This window comes from Dasypus novemcinctus, chromosome 2, assembly GCF_030445035.2.
Source record: "Dasypus novemcinctus isolate mDasNov1 chromosome 2, mDasNov1.1.hap2, whole genome shotgun sequence".
Taxonomy (NCBI): domain Eukaryota; kingdom Metazoa; phylum Chordata; class Mammalia; order Cingulata; family Dasypodidae; genus Dasypus; species Dasypus novemcinctus.
The window spans coordinates 154,868,979-154,895,332 of NC_080674.1; the positions used below are offsets into that span (position 1 = coordinate 154,868,979).

Consider the following 26,354-nt stretch of genomic DNA (forward strand, 5'->3'; position numbering starts at 1 on the left):
AAAAAACAACAACAAACAAACAGTGGAGGGAGCCATCTAGGGGGCAAGGAATGAATAAGGTTCCCTGCCTTCTTGGTGCTTACATTTTGTTAATTCTTTGTTAATTTGCTTACTTCTGTTAATTCTTACACATCCATTTGGTAGGCACTGAAACATAGCATCTCAAATCGTTTCTTTTTAAGAAAGTTGTGCATACATAAAAATGTTTCTCCAACTTTTATCAGTTTTCTTTATTTTCAAAGTAATACATGGCCACTTAAAAATCAGAAAATTCAGATAAGCAAAACAAAGAAAATTAAAATCATAAAGCTATCATAAATAATTCTGGTACTGAGTAGCAATATAAACACTAATATTGACCCCTTTGTTTTTCACACATACAATGTAGTATTCTGAACTGTGAGGAAACTGTTCCTTGGGAAAAGGGGATGTTTATATCTGTGTAAATGGGAGAATTCCTAGAGCCACATGTGCATGCCCAAGTACACTCAAGCATTAGGGAGATCTCTACATTTTGGCCTGGAGTTATTTTCTAAACTAATTCTATGGATAAGCTTTGAAGGAACACTTACATAGATCAAGCTACAAAGACTGGGAAAAGTGTTTATTTAGTAGCTCCTTGCATTCAAAGAAAGCTCTGTCATAACACTGGTTAGATACAAGCTTAAATTATGAGAAGGAACCAAACAGAGCTAAAGAGCACAGTAACAGAAATTTAAAATTCCCTTGAGGTGTATGGAATTTGGGTTTTGTTTTTGTTTTGTTTTGTTTCCATTCTTCCCCTCCCCCCTCACTGTCTGCTTTCTGTGTCCATTCACTGTGTGTTCTTCTGTGTCTGCTTGCATTCTTATCAGCGGCACTGGGAATCTGTGTCCCTTTTTGTTGCATCATCTTGCTGTGTCAGCTCTCCGTGTGTGCAGCACCACTCCTGGGCAGGCTGTGCTTTTATTGCATGGGGTGGCTCTCCATGCAGGACGCACTCCTTGTGTGTGGGGCTCCCCTACCTGGAGAACACTCCTGCGTGGCATGGCACACTTTGTGCACATCAGCACTGCGTGTGGGTCAGCTCACCACATAGGTCAGGAGGCCTTGGGTTTGAACCCTGGACCTCCCATATGGTAGGCAGATGCTCTACCAGTTGAGCCAAATCTGCTTCCCCTATTTCTCTTTTTGTCTTCTCTTCTCATCTTTCTCCTCTAGGATTCACCGGGATTCAATCCTGGGGACCTCTGATGTGGAGAGAGGTTCCCTGTCAATTGCACCATCTCAGTTCCTGGTCTCAGCTGCACTTCACCTTGACTTTCCCTTTCGTTGTGTCATCATCTTGCGTGACTCACTTGCACGGGTACTGGCTTACCACGTGGGCACACAGACAGGCACTCGGCTTGCCACGTGGGCACTCACGTGGGCACTCACATGGGCACTCGGTTCACCACGCGAGTACTAGTGGGCAACTGGCTCACCTTGCAAGCACTTGGCTCACCATGCAGGCCCTCATGTGGGCACTCAGCTCACCATGTGGTCCCTCGGCTCACTGTGTAGGCACCCACATGGGCACTCAGCTCACCACACGGACACTCGGCTCACCACGTGGGCACTTGGCTTACCACGTGGGCACTTGGCTTGCCATGCAGTCATGTTTTCTCTTCTTTTTCACCAGAAGGCCCCAGGGATCAAACCTGGGTCATCCCGTATGGTAGGCCCTTATCACTTAAGCCACAACCACTTCCCAGGATTTGGGTTTTTTTCCTTCTTGTTTTTTTGACTCTCCTGTAAGAGTTAAAAGTATTTCAAAACTAAATTGTTTATGATGGCTTTATGATTTTAATTTTGTTTCACTTATCTGAATTTTTAAGTGAACATGTATTACTTTGAAAACAAAGAAAACTGATACAAGTTAGAGAAATCCACAACATCCAGCTCTCCCTCTTGTTTGTGTTCTCATGCCAGGCACTACATATCACTGCTTTTAGCAATCAAATGATACACTATCTTACACTGTTATTTAACTGTTCTATGTCTAAATTGTGCATTTCCAATGGGGGCAATACTACCTTTAATAGGCTGAAAACTTGTTTTTGCATAGTCAATAAAGTCATTATTTTTATAAAGCCCTTTTATAAAATACAGCTATATGTATAGTATATAAACATATATAGACTATATTTGTGCTACTAAAATTTCATGGAGGAGAATTAGGAAAAAGTGCCTAGAAAGGTTCCTTGGAAGGGTGATAATGAAAAAAAGGTTCACAGTGGGTGGGTTGGGAGTCGGGGAATAGGAAATTATTACAGAGTTTCCACTTGGAGTGATGACAAAGTTTTGGTAAGAGACGATGTCATCAACGTAGTGACATCCAACATTCCCTTAAAAAACCTCCCCAGAGGTTCAGTAAGTAACAGGACAAATCCTACTTGCTTAGAATTCTGGAGGGCAATAGAGACTGGAGAAGGACTCCACAAACACTGAATCAAAAAAAGAGAAAAATATCAGGGAGGAAGCTCCCATCTTGACCAACTGATCCTCTTCCATCCCCCTCACTCAGTCCCACACAGCCTGGGAAGTAAGGCAGCAGCCTGGATCCCTCCCTTCCACTAGGGACATAGACTGTAAAGTTCTCACAGCAGCGAGTTGGAATACCATGCATATAATGGCAGCCAATCAACAATAAAACCTAGACAAGAGGGAGAAACTGGCCTTCAGAGTTATCTCATCAAGATAATCAGATGCCTAGAGATCATCAAAAAATTACAAGCTATACTAAGAAACAGGAATACATGGCTCAGTAAAAAACGAAACTAAAGAGGAAACAGAATTTGGAAAAACTAATCAAAAAAGTAGTTCAAATGAATCTAAATCAATTCAAGGGATGAAAGAAAATATGCACAAAGAGATAAAGGATATTAAAAAGATGATGTGTGAGCATAAAGAAGAATTTGAAAGTATAAAAATAAACATAACAGAAATTATGGAGATGAAAGGCATCATAGTAGAAATTAAAAATACACTAGAAGCATACAACAGCAGATTTGAATGGGCAAAAGAAAGAATCGGTGAACAAGAAGACAGGAAAATTGAAATCAAACAGCTGGAAGAAAACATAAAGAGAAGAATAAAAAATATTGGGCAGTGTTTCAGGGATTTGAGTGACAGTAAGACAAGCACTCACAGAGCAGCCCAAATGAAAGAGTAGGCCATGCTACCATGTGTCATGAGCCAAACCCTTCTTAACCAGAGCCAAATGGAACAGGTGCAGACAGGCAACTGTGTTGAAAGTTAAGACAAATCTTTGAGAATCAGAAGAAACAGAGGTTAAGAATAAGTTGGCAGTGGCCCCTGCACAGTAAGATCATATTCTGGTGCTCAGATGGCTAATGATAAAACAAAAGAAGACAGTCTAGGGAGAAAAACAAGAGAGTAAAGCAGATGTACAGAGAGAAGCAAAGTTAATTATTAACTACAAAAAGACAGAGGGAGGTAGCAAATACCTGCCTCAATTTTTGAATTTTCCAGTTTCAGAACTTTACACAGCCTCATTGTATCTCCTATTCTAGGGTCATGGGTCATATAATATTCCACAATAACATTAATAAATTCCTCTTTACTTTAACCAGCTTGAGTTGATTTCCATTGTGTGCAACCAAGTAATTCCTAAGACATTTACACAATGAGGCTGTAAACTCCTCATAGATAGGAACTTTTAGATCTTTTATGGTCACCTCTGCATCAAGAACAGGGCCAGAGCCACAGAAGTTGCATTACAAATATTTTTTAGTTAAAAATGACCATGTCACTTACTTTTAAAACAGAATATGAAAAAAAAAGGGGGGAGTGGGGAGCAGGTGTAGCTCAGTGGTTGACAGCCTGCTTCCCATGTATGAGATCTCAGGTTCAATCCCTGGTACCTCCTTAAAAAAGAGAAAACAAAAGTCTTCATGGATTACTTAGAACTGTGTTTCTTTTCATTTTTACTGAACATGCTAAATACATAAAGTCTTCTTTAAGGTTTCTGCTTCTCAGAAAAACTTGTTCCTCAAAACCTCAAAGGTCAATTGTAATTAAATATGATATTGGCCCCAGTACCAACTTGTTGTATAACCTTAAGTAAGTCACTTGATCAATCTGAGCCTCAATTCTTCATTTGTTTTAAAAGGTTATTTAACTGGACCAGAGTTCCTAAACTTTGGCACAATTGCCATTTTTGGCTGAATAATTCTTTGTATTTGGGGACTGTCCTATGCATTGTAGGATGTTTAGCAGCAACTCTGGCCTCCATCCACTAGAGGCCAACAGCACTTCCCCTAGCAGTGATGATAAAAATGTCTTCAAACATTGCGAACTGGCCTAGGGGCAGGATTTGGCCCCAGCAGAGAACTACTGAACTAGATAAGAAATCTTTTGATATATTCATAGAGGTCTGTAGTTCTTAAAATACTTTTATGAACATTAACTTATTTGATCTTAACCTTACGAAGCAGGCAGAGCAAAGATTATCATTTCAAAGATGATGAATTTGAAACTCAGTGATCGTCAAGATAGCAAATGGTAGAGTTTAGACAAAAATCTTCATCTTCTGACTCCTTTTCTGCTTTTTCCTGGTACCCTGCTCATATCCTGCCTCAACCACTTACTAGCTTTAGAACCCTAGACAAGTTCCTTAAACTCTCTAAGCTTCCATTTCTCTATCAATAAAATGGAGATAATAATTAAAACTATCTCATATCATGATTATGAGGAATAAGGGGGATAATGCACATGAAAGGCTTAGCATAGTGCCAGGCCCAAGGTAAGTGCTCATTGTTAACCATTATCACAAAGAGACTAGACATTATGTGCTTATTAGGTATGAAATGACACTATGTTTATGTTTTAAGAGAACTTACCACTACAAAATATCTTACTAAAGTGCGTATGGATAAAATGAATGAATTCGGGGTGGGGGTAGGGGTATATATGAAACAAGATTGACCATAAAAGGGGAGTGGATGTAGCAGATGAGCGCCTGCTTTCTATGCAGAAGTCCTGGGTTTGATCTCTGGCACCTCATAAAAACAAAACAAGCAAACAAACAAAAACAAAGGAACCAACTATCATTGAGAAGTGTGTGTTGCTCAGTGGTTTAGTGCCTGCTTCCCATATACAAGGTCCTGGGTTCAATCCCCAGTACCTCCTAAAAAAAAAAAAAAAAAGACCATGAGTTGCTATAATAATTTTTGAACTTGGGTGACATAAAACCTTCATCTCTCTTTTGTTTGCTATTTAAATTTCCCAAATAAAAATTAAAAAATTAATTTTTAAAGTTAGGTATTATTTTTATTCCATCACATTCCCAAACACACTCTGAAAGTTTATGATCTGTAACTAAAAGGGATTAAAACTCTGAAAGGTTCAATAAAATAAATACTCTTCCAATATGAAAAAATAATAGTATTTGTTCTTCACAAGTCATTTATAAAACAAAAGAATAATTTTGCATCCACGATATTCTATGTTCACTGTGTTTTACACATTTTCCTACTAGTAAAGTTTTCCTCTGGAAGGAATTGGAAGACTTTCCTTATGAGAGGGTGCTAGCAAAAGAAATTTCCCAATTAGTTTACAATTGGGAATAGCCCAATGATTAAGAGAATGGGCTCCAGAGTAGGACCAATAGGTTTAAATTCTGCTTCTATTCTTATTAGATCTGATACCTAATTTTCCACATCAGTAAAATAGGTGATAATAATAGCACCTACTTTCATAGGGTTGTTCTAGTGAAAAATTACATAAAATACTTAATGCCTCATAGGGTACAAGCAATCAATATTCTTCTTAAAGGGAACTCTTATCGGATTCTTCCAATAGCACTATCTTTAATGTTAGCCTAGTATCATCACAATGTGAAAAACGACTATTTTCAGAGAACAAAAAATTAATAAACTGAAGTAAAACAACAGTATTTACAAGAAATATTACCAGTTTCCTTGTATACAACTTGAAAAAGAAATGCATTAGGGTTTCCCAAACTGAAAAACCTATTCCCTTTAACATTAATCAAAATAAGAAGAACTAGCAAATTACACATTGGCTAAAGGATACCACCCAAGGGGTGGTGGGGAGAGGTGGTGAGGCACTGTACAACTTGGAACATCAGAAAAAAACACTGGACCGAGAATCAGAATTTATTGAAACCAGTAAGCCATGGTTGTGCCAGAGATGTAGCAAGGTGACTGTTGAGCCACAGTTCAGTGCTCTCTCCACTGTCCTGGGCTATTTTCTGCACACAAAAAAAGTCTTTGGAAAACTGAAGGGTCACTCACTCTAGGAAAGTAAATTATACTACTTGATACTTAGGATATTTAACTTTGTAAGGTGAGATCTCCTCGATATAAAATAGAGAAATAATGCCTGCTGCACACACTCTTTTCTGTATACACATAGATGATCCTTCTGGAATTCCAACTACGAAAATTCTTCTACTCCACTGGGACCTATTAATCCTGGCCCCTTTTTCATTAATGCTTATACCCTCGTGTCTTCACTTCCCTCCCATAAATTCCAAGGTCCATCAGTGAAATCACTCTTTTGTCCCTCTCTTACTTCATTATTGCTGGGCAAAACTTAGACCCTCCAAACACTCTGCTCCTTCATCCAGGCAGCTAAAAGTGGCAGGAGAAAAACACACCACCATAGCTTACTGGTTTCAATAAATTCATGCGCACTAATCTCAAGTGATGTTTAGTTAATACTACTAATTTCAGAAATGAAGTCATTCCTTCTAGCCCAGAGCCTCTCAAGCTTTAATGTGCACACTGTCCAATATGGTAGCCACCAGCCATACGTAGCTATTTAATTTTAAATTAATTCAAATTAAATAAAATTAAATAGTCCTTCAGTTGTACTAGTCACATTTCAAACATCAATAATAACATATGGGCAGCGGACTTGGCCCAGTGGTTATGGCATCCGTCTACCATATGGGAGATTCCTGGTTCAAACCCCGGGCCTCCTTGACCCATGTGCAGCTGGCCCATGTGCAGTGCTGATGCACGCAAGGAGTGCCATGCCACGCTGGGGTATCCTCCGCCACGCTGGGGTGTCCCCCACGTAGGAGAGCCTCACGCGCAAGGAGTGTGCCCCGTAAGGAGAGCCGCCCAGCGCGAAAGAAAGTGCAGCCTGCCCAAGAATGTCACCGCACACATGGAGAACTGACACAACAAGTTGATGCAACAAAAAGAAACACAGATTCCCGTGCCACTGACAACAACAGAAGCGGGCAAAGAAGACGCAGCAAATAGACACAGAGAACAGACAACCGGAGTGGGGGGGAAGGGGAGAAAAATAAATAAATAAATCTTTAAAATAATAATAACAATAACATACGGCTTTCCGCAGTTGTCGTCATGGGGGTAAGGGGTGTTCGTATGTGGGGCAGTAAAGGGAACTAAGGGACAAGCGCCTTTCTCATTTCTGGAGCGATGCTCCCGCAGAGGTTGATTCGCAGGGAGGAGTGTGCATCCCCCTGTGCGGCCGCTGCAGGAACCTGGGGTCCCTGAAGGCCGGGCCGCCCTTCCCCGGGCCCGCCGTGGGTCGCATGCAAACCCGAGAGAGTTGGGTCACAGACTCACTGCAGGATTTTGAAGACTGCAGCATCCCATCATGAGGTGTAAGGTTACAACTCTGAAGGGGGTCCCCAATGTGATTCACCAAGGACTCTGCTAGGAGCAATACTGTCTGCCACAAGGTCTCAGAGAAGTGAGTGCTGGAGAATGGTCAGTCAGGCAGAGAGATTCCACTGGCAGCAGCCGCTCAGCCCAAAAGATAAGAGGCTATATCCTCAGGCTGGTCACCTGTCTGTGACAGGGGCAGAATTCCACCATCCATTTGGACCATGAGAAATTACACACCGTCGTTAACCATCTAAACCACTGTGGCTGGAACATCCTCCACTTGTACTGAGTACCTGGCGGCCATTTTTACCAACACAGCCAAGAAAAGTTTGAAACTTTCTGGGATAGGCATGTTTAGTATCACCCATTAGACTCTGTCATTGTTCTTGCCAGACTGCCAAAGAGCTTCTGAAATATGAGTTTTTAAAAAAATGTATTTTTAAAGGTAAATATATTTCAGTTGTAAGTAATTTTGAGACAGAACTGAGGTCTTTAAGCAAGAAACACTTAAATTCCAATTTCTCCTGAAATTGATGTACTCATGCAAATGTCCATGACAAATACAATAAAGAATTGTCTTTGGTAAAAAAAAAAAAAATAACATATGGTTAGTGGCTACTAATTTAGACAGTGCCCATACAGAACATTTCCATTGCTACAGAATGTTCTATTAAGACAAACAATTGTTTATACTTTCTCTTCTCTTCAAACCTCCAAGACCTCTCCAATCCTTATACTTAGCTGATAACCTTGGTATCTGTATCACTGAGAAAACAGAAGTAACTTGCACAAATTCCTTCATCACATCTACCTACTCACATGCATTTGTATCTATATACTCTGCCACTGCACCTGTTACTATAGATGAGCAGCCTGGGGTCCTATTTACCCCTTCCACCAGTACACTAGATCCCATACCTTCTACTCTACACAGGAACATCCTTTCAGCAACTGTCCTCTCTCTCTTCTGCATCAATTTTCCATTTCTACTGGATAATTCTCAAGAGCATTGTGTAATTTCCCCTATTATATATTTTTTTAAGTCTCTTTTGCCCTTCATCTAATCGGCCCCATTCCTCTGCTCTCCTTTATAGCAGAATTCTTCAAGTTGTCCATACAATTTATCTCCAATTCCATTCTCCCCATTCTTTCTCTTGTTTGTTTCTTTATAGGAGGTATCAGGGATTGAACTTGGAACCTGACCTCGTACATGGGAAGCAGCTGTTCAACCATTTGAGCTACATCTGCTCCCTCCCATTCTTTCTTAAGGCATTTGCCCCCAACACTCCTCAGAAACTGTTCAAATGACCTCCATGTTCCTAAATATAATAGTCAATTCTTGGTCTTCATTCTTCAATTTGATATACCAATAGCATCTGACACTCTCCTCTCCTTGAAATGCTTTTTTTAAACCTAGTTTCCAAGATACCAAATTCTCCAGGTCTTCCACCTCTCCCACTATTCAGTTGCCTCTGCTGGGTATTCCTCATCTCAGTCCCCAGATCTAGAATTTCTGTATCATCTCTGTGCACTCAATATATACCAATCTTAGTGATCTCATTCAGTCCTGTATGTTTTAAATACCATCAATATTCACTTCTAGACCATGACCACATCTTTCCTCTCATCTCCAGATTCACAGATCTAAATACTTATATAGCACTCCTTCTGGAATGTCTAATAGGCACCTCAAACTTAACATGTCCATATAAAAAACTGCTGACCTCACACACACCCCAATTAAATGCTGCTCCACCACCCAGTTTTTCAAACCATCAACATCCAATAGATGGACAAATTTTGTTGGCCCCACCTTCAGAATATACCCAGAATCCAACCACTCCTCACCACCTCCATTAATTCCATCCCACCACCATTAGTCTATTTTCAACATAATAGCCACAGGGATAATTTTAAAGTAATCAGGCCTTGTCACTTCTCTATACAAAACATTCCAAAGGCATCCAGACTCATTCAGAGGTGACATCAACACCCTACAAAGCCTTACATGGCCTAAACACACATATACATCATCCCCCCCTGGATCACTGCCCTTGAGCCACACAACACTCCTTGTTTTTATTTCACAGTACTGCCTCTACCTGGAAATTCCTTACCCCATATAGATGCATGGCTTATTCTTTTATCTCCTTTGTCATTCCTGACCACCCTTTTAAAAACTGCAACCTTACTCCCACCCCACACTCCCTGGTCACCCTTCTTGCTCCATTTTTTTTTTTCATAGCACGCATCGGGACATGACATACCCAACTTTTTACTATATATTTTAGTATGCACACATACACACAGCACACATGTAAACCCCATGAAAGTAACGATTTTTGCCTATTTTATGGGAAGTGCTTAATGATATTTTTGTTGAATGAAAACATTAATGTTACAAGCTCCTCTCTATCCACCACGATTTTTAAAAAATCCAGTGAAATAGGGCAGATGACATGCAAGTAGTCTGTAAAGACAGTTCCTGGCTCAACAGCTAGTTAGAAAAGGCACATTCACCAGGACAGCCCGCATTAGCTGGGGGTCGGAGTGGGGATAGGTTAGCCTGCCCTTCAAAAAAGGGATTTTTTTTTTCCGGCAGACAGCAGCTACCACATGGTGAGGTGCTAGATTCAAGCAAAGGTAGAGCAGACCACCCTGGTTCTAGGACCCTCTCTTCCCGTCCAAACTTACCGCCATGGCACCTCCTGGAGAATCTACAAACCCACGACAGTGACTCGGCGAACCCCTTCAAAGAAGTGATTACAATCTTTCCCCTCCCTCTCAGTGCAACCAGATGCTCGCAACACTAAAGCACACACTTGGGCCAGCTGAGGCAATCTCCCGGCTCACGGCTAACGACAGCGAGTGCAGCGTGTAGCCCACCGGGAATTGTAGTTCCAAGACTACGACAGCCCACGTCCAACAGGCGTCTAATGACTATAATTCCCAGAGGTCAGCGGGCTACCGGAAGTAGGCCCTAAAATCCGACTCAAAGCTGACACCGGTAGTGACGCTCTGGGCGTGTTGAACTACAAAGTCCATGATGCAGTGCAGAAGAACCACTCGCCCTGGCAAGGATGTACTTCCCAGGGCTTCAACCTTTTCACCCCGTAAGGCTGCGTGTCTGTTAGGGTGGGTGGAGTTTATTACTCTTCAGCGACTGAGGTTCTAATTATGGCTTGCCGCTCCTCACGGATATATATTATTGTCGGTGGCATTTAATATTCCAGCATTTAGACATTTTATAACCACTAATTAACAATGTTCATTTTTAAGCGGAGAACGCAAAACCTTCCAGGATGTCCCAGTGCTGGGCTCAGCCATGAAACTGCTACCGTCCAAGGCTGCGCTGCGCGATCTGATGGCCACTAGCCACGAGCGGCAATTTAAAGTTAAATTAATTAAAACTTAAAATTCAGTTCTTCAGTCGTACTAGCCACACTTCAAGAACTCAGTAGCCCATTTTACTAGTGGCTACTGTATTGGACGTGCAGAAATAGAAAATTTTTATCATTGCTGAGAATTCTTTTGAACAGCGCTGATTCTAGGCTCTTACATTCTGGTGATCAAGTTAACTACTCTCAGATGCGTTGATTAGTTAATTCAGTAAACTCATTAAGCATCTGCAATGCACTTTACAGGGAGGGAAACCCCAGCCCAGAAGTGTGTCTTCTTAAAAGACTATGGAATTTAAAAAAAAGAAAGAAAAAAACAGGTATTTTTACTTTTTTTTCCCTTTAACAACTACCTCTGAAATATGTTTAATAATGGCCTAACACTTCCCTCGCATGTGGAATGGGCTCAATGGATACTTGGATGAAAGTTAGTAAGGAAACTTAGGCTATCAAGAACATTATATAAAGGAGCATTTGGATTCAGTATTCATTCAACAAATATTTATTCACTTCTACTATATGCAAGGCACTATCCTAGGTGCTGGAGAGAGAACATTTGAACTAGTGAGACACAGGCACCTCTTTCATAGTGCTTATAGTTTAAAGGCAGAGGCAGACATTAAACCAACGAGAGGTAGGAAGTGGATTTGGCTCAAGCAGTTGAGTGCCAACTTCTTTCATAGGAGGTCCCAGTTCAGTTCCCAGTACCTCCTGAAAAAAACAAAAAAAAGCAAACAGACAAACCAACTCAGGGGAGCTGATGTGGCTCAGTAGTTGAGGGCTAGCTTTCCACATACAAGGTCCAGGGTTCAATCCCTGGTCCTAGTACCTTACACATGTAAACACACACAAAGCAATGGGAGGCCATCAAAGTCTTTTAAGCAAGGAAGGGACATGGTCCTATTTGTGTTTTATGAAGATCATACTGAAGAACGGTTGGAAGAGAACAGAAGTGGAAGCAGGAGTTTATTGCAGTGGTCCAGGTGAGGAGTGATTGTGACTTGGACTATGGTGATGACAGTCAAAATAAAGACAGGTAAACACATTCAAGAGATACTTAGAAAATACAAGTTATTACAGCTTAGTAATAGTTTTTAAATTGGGAATTGTTGATTCTTTGTAAGGCTAGGTGGATGGATTACTCTCTCTAGATAAATGAAATTAGAAAGGTAGCATAGTGGATTAGAGCTCCAGTCTCTGAATCAGACAAATCTATTTCATCATTCACTAGTTGTGTGACCTCGGGCAATTCAATTAGCCACTCTGTAAAATAAGGATAATAATAATAATAGTAAATATCTCATAGGATTGCTATGAAGATAATAATATGTATATATAAATCCTGTGTGTGTGTGTGTGTGTGTATGTATATGTGTATAGGCCTGGCAAATAGTAAACAAAAGATCAGGTATGGGAGAAGCTTGCCTCTGCCCCCATAATAATCTGTTCTCCGGCTTAACTAAACTGGTTGCCACCAGATAATTGTGTGGTATACCTTCTCCAACTGTCAAATTATGTCACGCTCATTCTTCAAAGATCCATAACATAACTTGCTTCCTCCTTGATTTTATTCCCAAACCCAACCCACTGGTCACTCTGCTCAATTCAGTGTTTGTCAGCATTTCTAAATTTAGATCCATAAAGATATAATTATTTTTGGTTTGTCTCTGAGTCCCTTTGTATTTGTTGTTTACGCATATTTAACTAACTTCCCAACCTTTAGGTGGCAAGGTTCTCAGAAGAAGGAATTGTAGGCACTTCTTTTGATACTTCTGTTCCTCAGGCACATGATACTTAGTGAATATAGTTGTCACTTCCCTACCCTATTTGACACCTTTTGTTTTTAAATTTTTCTTTTCTACATTAGTGTTCTACCTTTACACTTCCTAAATGGTGAACAGAAAAAAAAAATTTTTAATGGTACAAGAGTACAAAGACAAGAAGGAAAAATCCTTCTAGAACTTTTAGGTTTGGTTAATATTGGGGTTGTTCTAAGTTAATTGGTCCTGATGTATAAAATATGGATAACGATAATACCTATCTCTTATGCTTGCTGTAAGAATAAAACAAGACATGCCATACAAAGTGAATAGCCCAATGCCTGGTGTATGGTTGAGTGCTCAAGAAACATTAAGCTAGAAAGAGAAAACGAGAGCGAAAAAGGAGGAAGAAGGCAAGAAAAAGAAGGAAAAGTGGAGAATACTGGAAACCAGTTTGCTCGCTTAACTGAATTCTAAGTCTGATTGACATGAGCTAGGAACAAGTAGCCGTGTTAATTAGAGAGACTGCCTTTCACATTCAGACAAATATAACCAAATTAGAGAAGTTGCACTTCTCAGGTTAAACAAAATTTTGAGAAGTTCCTCTTCTATTGTCTAGATTTCTTCTCTATTGATATTTGTAATTCTCAGGAATTAGAAATCATTCACTCATGCTACACCACTCCAGACTCATGTTCCACAAGCTTCAGCCTGACATCTCATCAACATTCCACAGAGCATCACAGATCATGTCATGGGTTCAAATGGGAATGTGACAGCTGAATCATCAAAATACTAAATAACATACTCAAATAGTCACTACCATTACCCTCATCACTGTGGTACAGTCCAAAGACTTCATTAGGAAGGGAGGAAAGGAGGGAGAGCAGGAGGGAACTAAGGGAAAAATGAAAACAAAGAAACAGGGAAATACAGCCGATCACATTTTTTTTAGGGTTTATTTTTATTTCTCCCCACCCCTTTGTTGTTTTCACTTGGTGTGTCTGTTCATCTTCCTTGTTTCTTTAGGAGGCACCAGGAGCCAAACCCAGGATCTCTGATGTGAGAGGGATGTGCCTAATCACTTCAGCCACCACTGCTCCCTGGTTTATTGTGTTTCTCATTATGTTTTTCCTCCCCGCATCTCTTGTGTCAGTTTGTCACACCTGCCAGTCGCATCAGTTTGCTGTCTTCTTTAGGAGGCACAAAGAATCTCTGCTCTCTGCTTTGTTGTATCTCTCATATTTTTTCTTCTTGTGTCTCTTATGTCAGCTTGCCACACTTGAGCCTGTTGCACGAGCTCACTGTCTTCTTTAGGAGGCACTGGGATCTGAACCAGCGATCTCCCATGTGGCAGGTGGGAGTCCAATCACCTGAGCCACATCCATTTCCCTAATCACATTTTCAATCTCAATGACTATATACAGATATCTATCTATCTATAAATCTATATACATAATTTTGTGCATTTATGATGTTTAAGATTCCTATCTCTACCATACTAATGAAATTAGACTACCATACCAATTGTCTAAACTATATGAACTGGAGACATAATCAAATCATACCACTTATATTTTTTTCTGTTCATTAGTCAGACTCCCAATGTCTTATTAGCCAAAAGTCTAGTATCTAACTCTAGATGCTGTTTTATGTAGTAAGTAAGAGTTTGGATTCTGGTGTCAGACTGCCATTCTTTTCTTTTTTAATAGAGGTTGTGGGTTTACAGAAAACCATGCACCAAAAATAAGCTCCCGATATTAGAATACTCTATTATTAACACCTTGCATTGGTGTGATACATTTGTTACAATTAAAAGCACATCTTTATAATTGTACTATTAACTGTAGTCCATGGTTTAACTTAGGGTTTACTGCATTGTACAGTCCCATGGAGTTCTTGTTTTTTTTTAATTTATTCTAGTAACATATATCCAACTAAAATTACCCCCTTTTAACCACATTCAAATATATAATTCAGTGCTATCAGTTATAGTCACAATGTTGTGCTACCATCATTACCATCCGATACCAAAACTTCCCATTGCCCCAAATAGAAACTCTGTACAATTTTAAGCCTTAACTCCCTATTTTCTATCCCCACCCCATCCCTTGGCAACCAGTATTCTAGATTCTGATTCTATGAGTTTCCTTATTTTAATTATTTAGTATCAGTGAGATCATACAATATTTGTCCTTTTGTGTCTGGCTTATTTAACTCAACGTGATGTCTTCAAGGTTCATCTATATTGCTGCATATATCAAATTTCATTCCTGTTTATGGCTGAATTAATATTCCATTGTGTGTATATACCACATTTTGTGTATCCATTCATTCATTGATGGACACTTGGGTTGCTTCTATCTTTTGGCAATTGTGAATAATGCAACTATGAACATCAGTATGCAAATATCTGTTCAAGTCCTTGCTTTCAGTTTTTTGGGGTATATACCTAGAAGTGGGATTACTGGTTCATATGATAATTCTATACTTAAATTTTTGGGGAAATGCCCAACAGTCTCCCACAGCAGCTGTCTCATTTTACATTCCCACCAACAGTGAAGAAGTGTTTCTATTTCCCCACATCCTCTGTAACACTTGTTATTTTTTGTTTTTTAATAGTAGCCATTCTAGTGGGTGTGAAATGGTATCTCCATACCACCATGAATTGTTCTTATTTTAATTTCCCTAGTGTCTAATGATGTTGAACATCTTTTCATATGCTTTTTGGCCATTTATATGACTTTGAAGAAATGTCTACTCAAATTTTTCCCATTTTTAAATTGCGTTGTTTGCCTTTTTGTTGTTGAAGGATTTCTTTATATGTTCTGAATATCAGATATGTGGTTCCTTGCAGCTGCAAGCCCAGGATTGTCGATAAACTTCGAGTAGCTAGGAAAGATTTTTCCTCTACAGTTTTCAGAGGGAGCATGGTCCTGCTGACACCTTGATTTTGGACTTCTAACCTCCAGAACTTTAGGGAATTTGTTACAGCAGCCCTAGAAAATTAAGACACATGCCAAAGCAAATTCAGCCTCAGGACCTTTAAACTTCCCTGAAAAGTTCTTCTCCCAGCTATCCACAATACCTCAAACCTTAAGTACCTTCAGGCTAATGCTCAGAGTCCTTTTACCTTCCCCATCACTCTCTGTCCCTTTTGCTTGCCCTATTTTTCTTTATAGATTCTTTATTCATCCTGATTCTCCTCTTGCTAGACTAGAGCTCCAGAAGAATGTCTATTTCCTTCATTGCTATATCCCCAGGGTCTGTAATAGTACTTTGCCTATGACTGGTTTTCAGTCAATCATTGTTGAAAGAAAGAAAAGCTGAATGCATGAACTGAAGGAGGGTAATCCATGCAATATTGCTTGGCCTAGTGCCTGGCACACAAGAAGTATGAGTTATTATTTGATTTGTTCAAATCCCAAGGGGTTTATTCAATACAAAGAGGAGAGGATAGTTTTCTTCTAATATCAGAGAGATAACCTGAGGGAACCTGAGGGAATCTGGTCAGGTCACAATTTTTGCTGTAAGAAAAGATATCAGTACTGAAGTGGAGTTTTGCACTCATTTCTCCTGGATGATTTGTTGTTGTTGTTGTTGTTGTTGTTGTTGTTGTTGTTGTTGTTTGGGGGGGAGGGTAGGCAAGGGAGTAAAAGAATTCATTAAGAAACAAGAAAAGAAAAAAGGTACACAACTCGCAACTCCAGACATAGATTGTGGGCATGCTGCAGGGTGAGACATGACAAGGGGCACTAGCTTAGGCCTTTTAAGAACTTTCCTCCTCCCCCTTCCTAATGTTGGGGAGGGGCCCCAGCTGCTTTTTGTTCTGATTGGTTGCTGTATGGTCCCAGTCTGTTAGCTCTCGGGGGACCAATGGGGAAGCCTGTTGTTTGGAGGTATCTGGAGCTTCCCCTTGATCCTGGAAGGAGTTCCAAATGGGACCCCATGGCCAGGATGTAGGTGGGATGTTTCTGGCTTTCTTAGTAGCAGGGGGTTTCTGAGCAGGACCTCACAGTCTTGTTCTCTGCTGGATCTTCTCTCTTTCTCTCTACTAACCTGCCTTAACTCCCCCCTCAGAGAGTTTACACCCTTATTCTTCAGGGGGAGCTGATGAGCGATGGTCATTCTTCTGTAGCTTCTTCCTGCTGTTTAGTGGGAGCAGGTCCTGCCTGATGTAAAACCCTCTGGCTATTCTATTGAGGTTGAGGGAACATGGGTCCTGCACCATGGTTGGAGCTGATGAAATCCCCACATGTCTAATGCCTTCTTCTGGAAGGCATTGATTCTGGAAGGAATAAACTAGTTAGAATTTAAGATAAGAAAGCCATTCCTTTATCTTAAAGGCAAGTTCACTACTTAGAAAATGAATTAAATTTACTGGAACTTTTAACATGTTCAATGTCCTAGATACTTTTTTAATCTGCAAGGGTGTCAGATCTGGGTTCCCACACAGGTCCAGTGGGAACCCATGAAGCTTTTGGGGAATGGGACAGGACTTTGTCCAGCGTTCACACACCCAAAGACACCATTTCCAATCATTTTTCTCTGCTGACATTGGTCTAGATGTGTGAAGATTTTTTTTTTAAATTGAGGTATTTGTAGTCACATGAAGTTGTAAGGAAGAGTGCATAGAGATCCCTTGTATACTTTGCACAGTTCCCCCCAATAGTAACATTTTGTAAAACTGTGGAGAAAGTGGCCACGGTAGCTGCTGATGGTAGGGAGAGGAAAGAAAGAGATATGATGTGGGCACATTTTCAGGATTTGGAGTTGTCCTGGGTGGTGCTGCAGGGACAGATGCTGGACATTGTATGCCCTGCCATGGCCCACTGGGTAGAATGGGGGAGAGTGTAGACTACAATGTAGACAACTGTCCATGTGATGCAGCAATGCTCCAAAATGTATTCACCAGGCTCAGTGAATGTGCCACGATGATGGAAGAGGTTGTTGATGTGAGAGAAATGGGGCAGGGCGGGGTGGGAGGTATATGGGGACATCATATTTTTTGAATGTAACATTTAAAAGAAAATGAGAAGAAGGAAAAAAAAACTATAGTATAATATCATGATCAGGATATTGGCCTTGTTACAAGGTTTAGTTGTAGGCAGCTGATGTGGCTCAAGTTATTGGGCTCCCATCTACCATATAGGAGGTCCAGGGTTTGATTCCTGCAGCTTCCTGGTGAGGGCAAGCTGGCCTGCACAGAGAGCTGGCCCACGTGGAGTGCTGGCCTGTGCGGAGTGCTGGTCCATGTGGAGTGCTGACCCGTGGTGTATGCTGGCCTGTGCAGGAGTGCTGGCCCATGTAGAGAGCTGGTACAGCAAGATGATGCAACAAAAAGAGACACATAGGAGAGACAATAAGAGACATAGCAGACCAAGGAGCTGAGGTGGCGCAAGTGATTGAGTGCCTCTCTTCCACTCCAGAAGGTCCCAGGATCAGTTCCTGGTGCTGCCTAAAGAGAAGACAAGCAGACACAGAAGAACATACAGCGAATGGACACAGAGAGCAGACAGTGAGTGCAAAAAACAATGGGGCAGAGGGGGTGGATAAGTAAATAAATCTTAAAAATAAAAAGGTTTAGTTGTATAGTTGTACTCATTGTGTGCATGCCTGTGTGCACATGGATGGCCCAGTGTATTTCATTCTGTACAATGTTGTCATTTGTGTATCTCCTGTGTCTACCAACACAGTCAAGATACTTAATAGTTCCAACACCACAAGGATTCTTCTTGTTGCCCTTTTATAACCACAGTCACTTTCCCTCACACCCTTTCCCATCCCTGGAAGCCCCTAATCCTGCCTCTATTTCTAAAATTTTATCATTTCAAAAATGTTATGGGAAGCAGATTTGACCCAACAGATAGGGCGTCCACCTATCACATGGGAGATCCAAGGTTCAAACCCAGGGCCTCCTGACCCATGTGATGAGCTGGCCCACGTGCAGTGCAGATGTGCACAAGGAGTGCCCTGCCACACAGGGATGTCCCCCACGTAGGGGAGCTCCACACGCAAGGAGTGCACCCCATAAGGAGAGCCGCCCAGCATGAAAAAAGTGCAACCTTCCCAGGAGTGGCACACATGGAGAGCTGACACAACAAGATGATGCAACAAAAAGAGACACAGATTTTGGATGCCGCTGACAAGAATGCAAGCAGACACAGAAGAACACACAGTGAATGGACACAGAGAGCAGACAACTGGTGGGGGGGAGGGGAATGGGGGAAGAAGTAAATAAAAAATAAATCTTTAAAAAAAAGTTATATAAATGGAATCATAAAGCATGTAACTTTTGGGGATTAGTTTTTTTTTTTTCCTCTCAGCATAATTCATCTAAGTTGTTGCAAGTATCAACAGTTCATTCCTTTTTATTGCTGAATAGTATTTCGGGGTATGCATGTACCAATTTGTTTAACCATTCACCTATTAAAGGACATCTGGGGTGATTCCAGTTTTCAGCTTTGATAAATAAAGCTGTTATAAACAATTGTATACAAGTTTTTGTGTGAACTTAAGTTTTCATTTCTTTGAGATAAATGTCCAGGAGTACAAATGCTGCATCATATGATATTGCATGTTCTGAGTAGCTGCACCATATTACAATCCCACCAACAATATATGAATGTTCTAGCTTTGCATCCTCACCAGCATTAGGTATTGTCAGTTTTTTAGAAAATTAATATTAGCCATTCTAATAGGTGTGTAGTGTGAAGCAGCTTTTTATAAGCTCCTTATAACACATTTCTCCTAGGAAAAACAGTTTTCATTTTCATCACTAAGAGAGACTATGCCAGGTGACTCACCATATGTCTGCCAACGCACTTTGCCTTTGCATACCTAAGAGAAGCCTTTCAGTGACTTTTCTCTGAGCGGATGTACTGTTCCAGGTGTCCCAGACTCAGGAGAGACTGGTGTTTTGATGAATATGTTGCTTAATTATATGATCATCTACATATGTATTGACAGGAGAAGGTCTGTTTGTAATCATGAGCTTTCTAGTTTAAAATTCTACCAAAGCTTAGTTTAAGTGCGTATAAGGGAAGCATGTTGTGATTTTTAAGTTCTACACAGATAACTGAAAAATGATTCTCACCTCTCATTGTACATGTGGGAAAGCTCTTAGACACAGGGTGGAGAATAAGGACCAAAAAAAAAAAAAAATCAACTTGCTGGCATGATTCACTCTGGAAGGCCTACCTCTGTCAAGTCTTATGTGAAATCATGTAGTTGACTGTTCTTCCTGGTCGAGGGCCAGGTGTTCTCAAGCCAAGAAAGGGACTTGGTCTGAGTGAGGATGGTTTCGATGTTTGTTCTTCTTGTAGTTTTCAGTGATTCTTATTAACAATCTCTCTTTTCTTAAATCTGCCTTTCCTCTCTATCTCTGAAGGTAAAACAGAGAAAATTCAATCTTTGTTAAGTACTCACCTTAACATCCACCATAACTAAGGAAGAAAATTTATTTAAAACCTATCTTTGGGAAGTGGACTTGGCCCAATGGATAGGGAGTCCGCCTACCACTTGGGAGGTCCATGTTTCAAACCCCGGGCCTCCTTGCCCCGTGTGCAGCTGGCCCATGTGCAGTGCTGAAGCGCGCAAGGAGCGCCCTGCCATGCAGGGGTGTCCCCCGCGTAGGGGAGCCCCACGCTCAAGGAGCACGCCCTGCAAGGAGAGCTGCCCAGCGTGAAGAAAAGTGCAGCCTGCCCAAGAACGGCGCTGCACACACAGAGAGCTGACGCAGCAAGATGACACAACAAAAAGAAACACAGATTCCCAGTGTCACTGATAAGGATAGAAGCGGTCAAAGAAGAACACATAGCGAATGGACACAGAGAGCAGACAACTGGGGCGGGTCAGGGAAGGGGAGAGAAATAAATTTTTTTAAAAAGTATTTAAAAAAAAATAAAACCTATCTTTCTCTCTATTACCCAAGAACAGTGCCAGCAGATGGTATGGGCTCACTACATATTTGCTGAATGAATTTTGAATGAACCACATGGTTCATATTTCAGTATTTGCTTGTGAAATGATTTAAAGGTTTAAATGTTAAAGGTATGGGCTTTGGAGTCAGACATGGTCAAGTTTGGACCCTTCTTTCTACTCACTAGCCTCGCAAATCTCTTTGGGTCACAGTTTTGTCTGTGAATACTATCCACCATAGAGAGATAGTGTAAGGATTAGAGGTAACAATGCACTGAAATACCTACTATAGGCTGGCACAGAGTAAGTGCTCCACAACTTTAGCTGTGATTTTTATATCCAATGCCTGACTACTGGGCTATCAGAATCTGAGTTTCCAAAGGACAGTAAAAGTATATAACTTTTCTGATTTTTCTTTGTTTCTGCCCCAGCCTAGAGCACAGAATCTGGCACATGATAAGCCTTCAGTATATGTGTGTTGAATTAGGACATGTATGTATGCATTCCATTCAGGGTGGTACAATAACTGTATGACTGAAATCAGTGGACTGCAGATGAATCAGTTCTGTGAACATAACAGATGCTTCTGAATAAAGTAAATGGGAAAATTCTGGGCCATAAATACTGATCGATCAAATCTCAACCACCTATTTAGCAAATGGAGAGAACTAGACATGGAGTTAGACTGTCTATATCGTATCCCACTTCCACTACTGGAAAAGCAACTCTTCTACAGATGCTACTTCCTTAAGATAGAGTTTGGGGTTCAATAGCTATATTCAAAGCAGTACTCTTTATAGATACATAAATATACACATATACACATATATAATACGTTCAATTTAGAAAAGTAATATAATATTGCAGTTTGAAAAATTGAGAAAAGAAAAATATTAAAAAATCACATAGGATCCCTAACCACAAATATCACCACTGTAGTCATATCTGTTCTAGTTCCTGTAATATGCTGGGTTAAATAATGACCATGGTCACTAGGAAGGTGATATTTCAGCACCTTCACCTCTGACTCAAGGCCGACAAAATTTGTTCTATAAATAACTTTGGAAAGTACTTTGAAATTCTTGCAAAGGAGTGATTTACTGAGAGAAAGACAATTCCTGTTCCATTTCTAACTTACTGTTTATGGTCTTCCCAGTCTTAGGTCTAATCATATCATTTTTGCATTTCTCTTTTTTTTTTTTGGTAACATTTCATCTCCTTACTGGAAAGCAATGACGGAATAATATGGATAACTGTAAAGGAGGAAGAAGGGAAGGAGGAGACAGGAAAGAAGAGAAATGTGAGAAAGCACTAGGCTTGTAGTCAGAAGATTTGGATGTCACTTCCCAAATCTACAGATGAATGTGAGTCTAGGTAAATCACTTAGTCTCTGGACTTTTCCCCTTATATGCATAGTTGGGTTGTGTGTGTGGGGGGGACAGTTAGTGAGGGAAGTTCATTTAATGATCTCTAAGTGAACTGCTTTTATTACTCTTTGTAAGGGAGTTGACAAACTACATCCAGCAAGCCAAATCCTTCTAGCCACCTGTTTTTGTATACCCAGTGGTTTTTATGCTTTTAAATGATTGAAAAGAAATAAAAAGGAAATAATATTCCATGACATAAAAATTAAACGAAATTGAAATTCATATAATACTTCAATAAGTTTTGTTGGAACACAGCCACACTCATTCGTTTACATATTGTCCATGGCTAGTTTCATGCCATTTGGCAGAGTTCAGTAGTTACCTCACTGCCTGGGGAAGCCAAAAATATTTACTATCTGGACTTTTACATAAAAAATTTGCCTACCTATATACCTATGTGTATGGCATGTCAGCTTATTTGGGGTTGACAAATCTGTTTTATGTAAGATGTATGGTCATCAGCTATTCTTCAAAATGTTACTAATATCATGCTTAACGCCAAAACTGTTCTGCTTCCTAAGAGGAAGGGCTCACCGTCGGATCCCCAGCACCTTCCTTACACAGTGCAGGCATACAACCAGTGCTCAGCATTTGTGGTTGAATAACATCAGTATCAAGCCAGTGGTTTCAAAACTCCAAAAGGACTTTCTCACCTAGTACAAATTAAGTTGCCGTATTTCGGGATTTCAAAATTTTCTTTAAAATTATTTTTAAAATATTTTTTGCTGACAAAAATTCACCCCACAAAAAAATACTGGATTTTTAGATATGCGATGAAAGGAGGAAAAAAAAAAAAAAGAATTGGAAACGTTTTACTTTCTGAATAAAGTATGTATTAGAAATACTGGTAAAATTGAGGTCCATTCAACCTTTTACATCCGTGCGCCACGTTTTAAAATGACGATTATTGGAATCCAAGGCATAGTTGTCAGGAACATTCTGCGTAATTTAAGCATAGCCTCAAAAATTGTAAGCTTAAGAGGCGATCAAAATGGGTGTATAAAGGAAAAAAACTAAAATTTTGCAATCCTTGCAATGTGTCGAACATGTACGTATTGCAGGTTGTGCTGCAGATTTACTACAGCTGAGTCATTTAGGGACACGAGTGTGTGTTTCCAAGAAAAACGAGAGGAAGGAACCAGGCTGAGGGGCTCGTCGGGTTCCCCCAGGCAGCGCCACTAGCAGACACCGGTACTGCGCGTCGGGCGGCGGCGTGGTCAAAAAAGGCGCCACGGCCCCTTTAAGAGAGAGGCACAGTACCTTCTCCAAGATACCATCTTGCACCAGGAGTTCACATGCGCTCTCCACCTACCTTGTTATATTCCTTCTCCTTAACTGGGTCCGGCCGGCCGACGAGGTGAGCGAGCTTTTTCATTGGTGCTGAGCGCACGGCCCTCCCTATGCCATTGGTTCTTGCACCCGCCACTCGGCGCTGTCTCCCGCCCACCTGAACCATCGGTGTAGATTGAGTGAGGGCTCTTGGGTTAGTTCCTGTTAGGCCCCGGCCGGGGGAGTAGGTTGAAGTCTCCTAAGATGCCCGGTGGGCTAGGGCACAGGGAGCTGTGAAGGGGGCGTGAAGAGGCGGCGAGGGGAGACCCGCGGCAGGCCTGAAGAAGAGTGGCGGTCGAGCCCGCCCTCCCTGCACCATGCTTATAGAGGATGTGGATGCCCTCAAGTCCTGGCTGGCCAAGTTACTGGAGCCGATGTGAGTGAGCCAGGCCGGGCCGGGGCTGGCGAACGTGGGCGTTGGGGGCCCGCGGGGGCGTGGGGGGAGGGGAAGCGGCGGGGAGGGGCGGTGCGAGGGAGCCGCGGTCTGGAGGTCCCGGCGACGTCTTCTCTGTAGTACTATCACCATTGTGTATGGAGGGGGGGCGAGCAAGGGGTGTAGAGGCGGCGTTGCTGTGGGACCGTGTGTGTGTGTGTGGGGGGGGGGGAGGCAGAGACCGCGAGGGCTTTTTAAACGTAAATATTGGGGTGTTAGAAAGGGCAGCAAAGATAGGAAATTTTAAATATTGTCGTTTGACGATTGAGAGACGATACCTGAGCCATCGAGGGAGTTTTAAATGTGAATATTGGAAAAGCGGGATATAGAGGCTTTTACTAACAGAATTATTTGGGGACTAAAACTAGAAGCATAATATAGAGGGCTTTTTGAAAACATGAGGTCAGAAAGGGATAGCAAGGACATTGAGGGTTTATAGCGATTTTTGGTGGGTTCTAAGAGTTCAAGAATATTCAAAGAATTTTTAAAAATCGGAAAGCTGAAAGGAATATGTGGGCATGTTTCAGAAATTATTGGGGAGCAGATAATTTGATAACACAGATATTAAGGGACTGTAAAGTGTTATTGAGGAGTAAATAGTGCTAGAAAAACTGACGAATTTTTCAATATCGTTGTGAGTGGGAGAAGAATATTGAGGTTTTATAAATTTGATTGAGGATTGAAAGGGCTATCCTGGAATCTAATACTATTATTGGAGGAGGGACCGAAAGGGGTATAGCTGCAGCATCTAGGGATTTTTTGATATAGGTATTGGAGAATTAAAAGGGCAAGCAGGAAGAATAAGGGTTTTGTAAATGTTGAAATATTCAGTTGTCAGAAGACAACTGAAGGTATTGGGATGTAGGATTATTATTATTGAGAGGCTGAGAAAGATGAGAAAGGCCTGTCCTTTTAAAATAATCTTGAATAGTATTAGTTACTATGCTTGGGAGGCTCGAAAGGGTAGCAGAGTATCAGCTGTTTTGTTTTATAATCTTTCTAAGGGATGTTGATTTTGTTTATTGTGGAATGTTTATTTGGAGCAGTGGGTTATAGCTGTTCTCTGGGACACGTTATCTAGGGGAAAGGAGAAAGCAGGCTTGGGGAATGGAGAAAGGGTTTTTTAATCCTCTTGGGAGACAAGGCATGGAAAGGGAAAGGGATCATTTCCAGCCCCCTCTTCATTGCTACTTCTTACATCTCCTTTTATTAAAGGTCGGGGCTTTCTGGCTGAAAGAAAAGGGGTAGAAGAGATGGGTATGATTTGATTGATTAGATTCCTTTAGTGGAAAAATTGAGTGTTTTTCAGAGATGGTAGTAAGGGCACAGCAAGATTTGAGGCTATTGGGAGAGTCAAGCTACTTCCCTGCTTATTTCTTGGTCCTCCTGAGGAATCTTGCTATTAACTTTTATTTATTTTTTGCTACTTTTGTTTCTTGGGGTGGGAAAATAACACCTAGGAAGAGAGTCATTTGCGGTCCACTGTGTCACAAGGCTGACATTACGGGAATTTTGATGTCCGAAGTGGTGTTTACATTCTGAGAATGAGGAGTGTGTGAGTAGAGCACATGCATGAATAAATGCACACCAAGGGCTTCTGAAGTTTACATTAGCAATGCATTAGAGTAAAAATGACTTCTGGACACACTTGAAAGTTTTGGAGAAGAATATAGCTTCTTGAGTATATACATCATACTTTTTCCACAACAAAGTTTTGGGACATGAAAATGAAAATGGATTGTGGTAAAGGTGGAAAATAATGAGAGATTAATGAAATTGAACATTCATAGAAAATGCTGGAAAAAAGAAAAAGCTCTGTTTTTAAAAATCTTTTATATTATTTAAGATTAAAAAAAACCTTTTGTATACCTGGTGTTCCTGTTACCTCTTTTTTTCTTTTTTAACAATTTTTCATACAAGCTGTGATTTTGTTGGCAAAGATCCTTTTAAAAGAACTAAACATGTATTGTATGTCTTAAATAGAGGGTAAGACCTTTCAACATTAAAGTTACTTGCCTTTTCTTTTTATAGCCCCCTAAAATGTTTTTATTCTAGCTAGGTTTTAAAAATTCTGGCTACTCAAAATTTGAGTTTGAGTAGGAACTTAAACCTGCTAAGAGTGTTTTTACTTGGCTTTTTTTTTTTTGGCTATTTGGACTGATAAATGTTCATAAATACTACTTAATTTTCGTGGTTAAAAATTATCCTTCCAAATGATTGCTTGAATTTAGGTTCTCCATTTACAGTGTGCATTATGCTTCTATTTTTTTTTTAACTTGTTTTGGGTTTTAAAAAAAGCTATAAAATCATTATTGATCTTTAATAATACAGGTGGCTTTCCTAAACTACAAAATAATACTTATTATTGACTCACGGAAGTTATAGTTTTGCATGGAGGCGTTAATAAGAAATAGTAATGGAAAAATCATACATTTTCA

General features: G+C 40.6%; 2 protein-coding genes and 1 long non-coding RNA gene across 4 annotated transcripts in view; 2 read left to right on the forward strand and 1 right to left on the reverse strand.

Moving 5' to 3' along the window:
* Window positions 1-10,615, reverse strand: part of LARS1 (leucyl-tRNA synthetase 1) — a 75,570-nt gene extending 64,955 nt beyond the window's left edge. The window contains exon 1 of the mRNA XM_058280294.1: window positions 10,344-10,615. Coding sequence (XP_058136277.1) covers window positions 10,344-10,349 — 6 coding nt within the window. The 5' untranslated portion in view covers window positions 10,350-10,615. The remainder of the gene's footprint in view (window positions 1-10,343) is intronic.
* Window positions 10,616-10,936: 321 nt separating this feature from the next.
* LOC131274359 (uncharacterized) lies at window positions 10,937-19,247 on the forward strand. Its single transcript, XR_009181597.2, has 3 exons — window positions 10,937-11,367; window positions 11,967-12,030; window positions 18,237-19,247. It is a non-coding gene; the product is annotated as an uncharacterized lncRNA (long non-coding RNA).
* A 4,335-nt stretch (window positions 19,248-23,582) lies between these two features.
* Window positions 23,583-26,354, forward strand: part of RBM27 (RNA binding motif protein 27) — a 92,792-nt gene continuing 90,020 nt past the window's right edge. The window contains exon 1 of one of the 2 annotated variants that reach the window (XM_004476578.2): window positions 23,583-23,859. In XM_004476578.2, the coding sequence (XP_004476635.1) occupies window positions 23,801-23,859 (59 nt within the window). In that variant the 5' untranslated portion in view covers window positions 23,583-23,800. The remainder of the gene's footprint in view (window positions 23,860-26,354) is intronic. The other variant, XM_004476579.2, reaches the window with a different exon arrangement.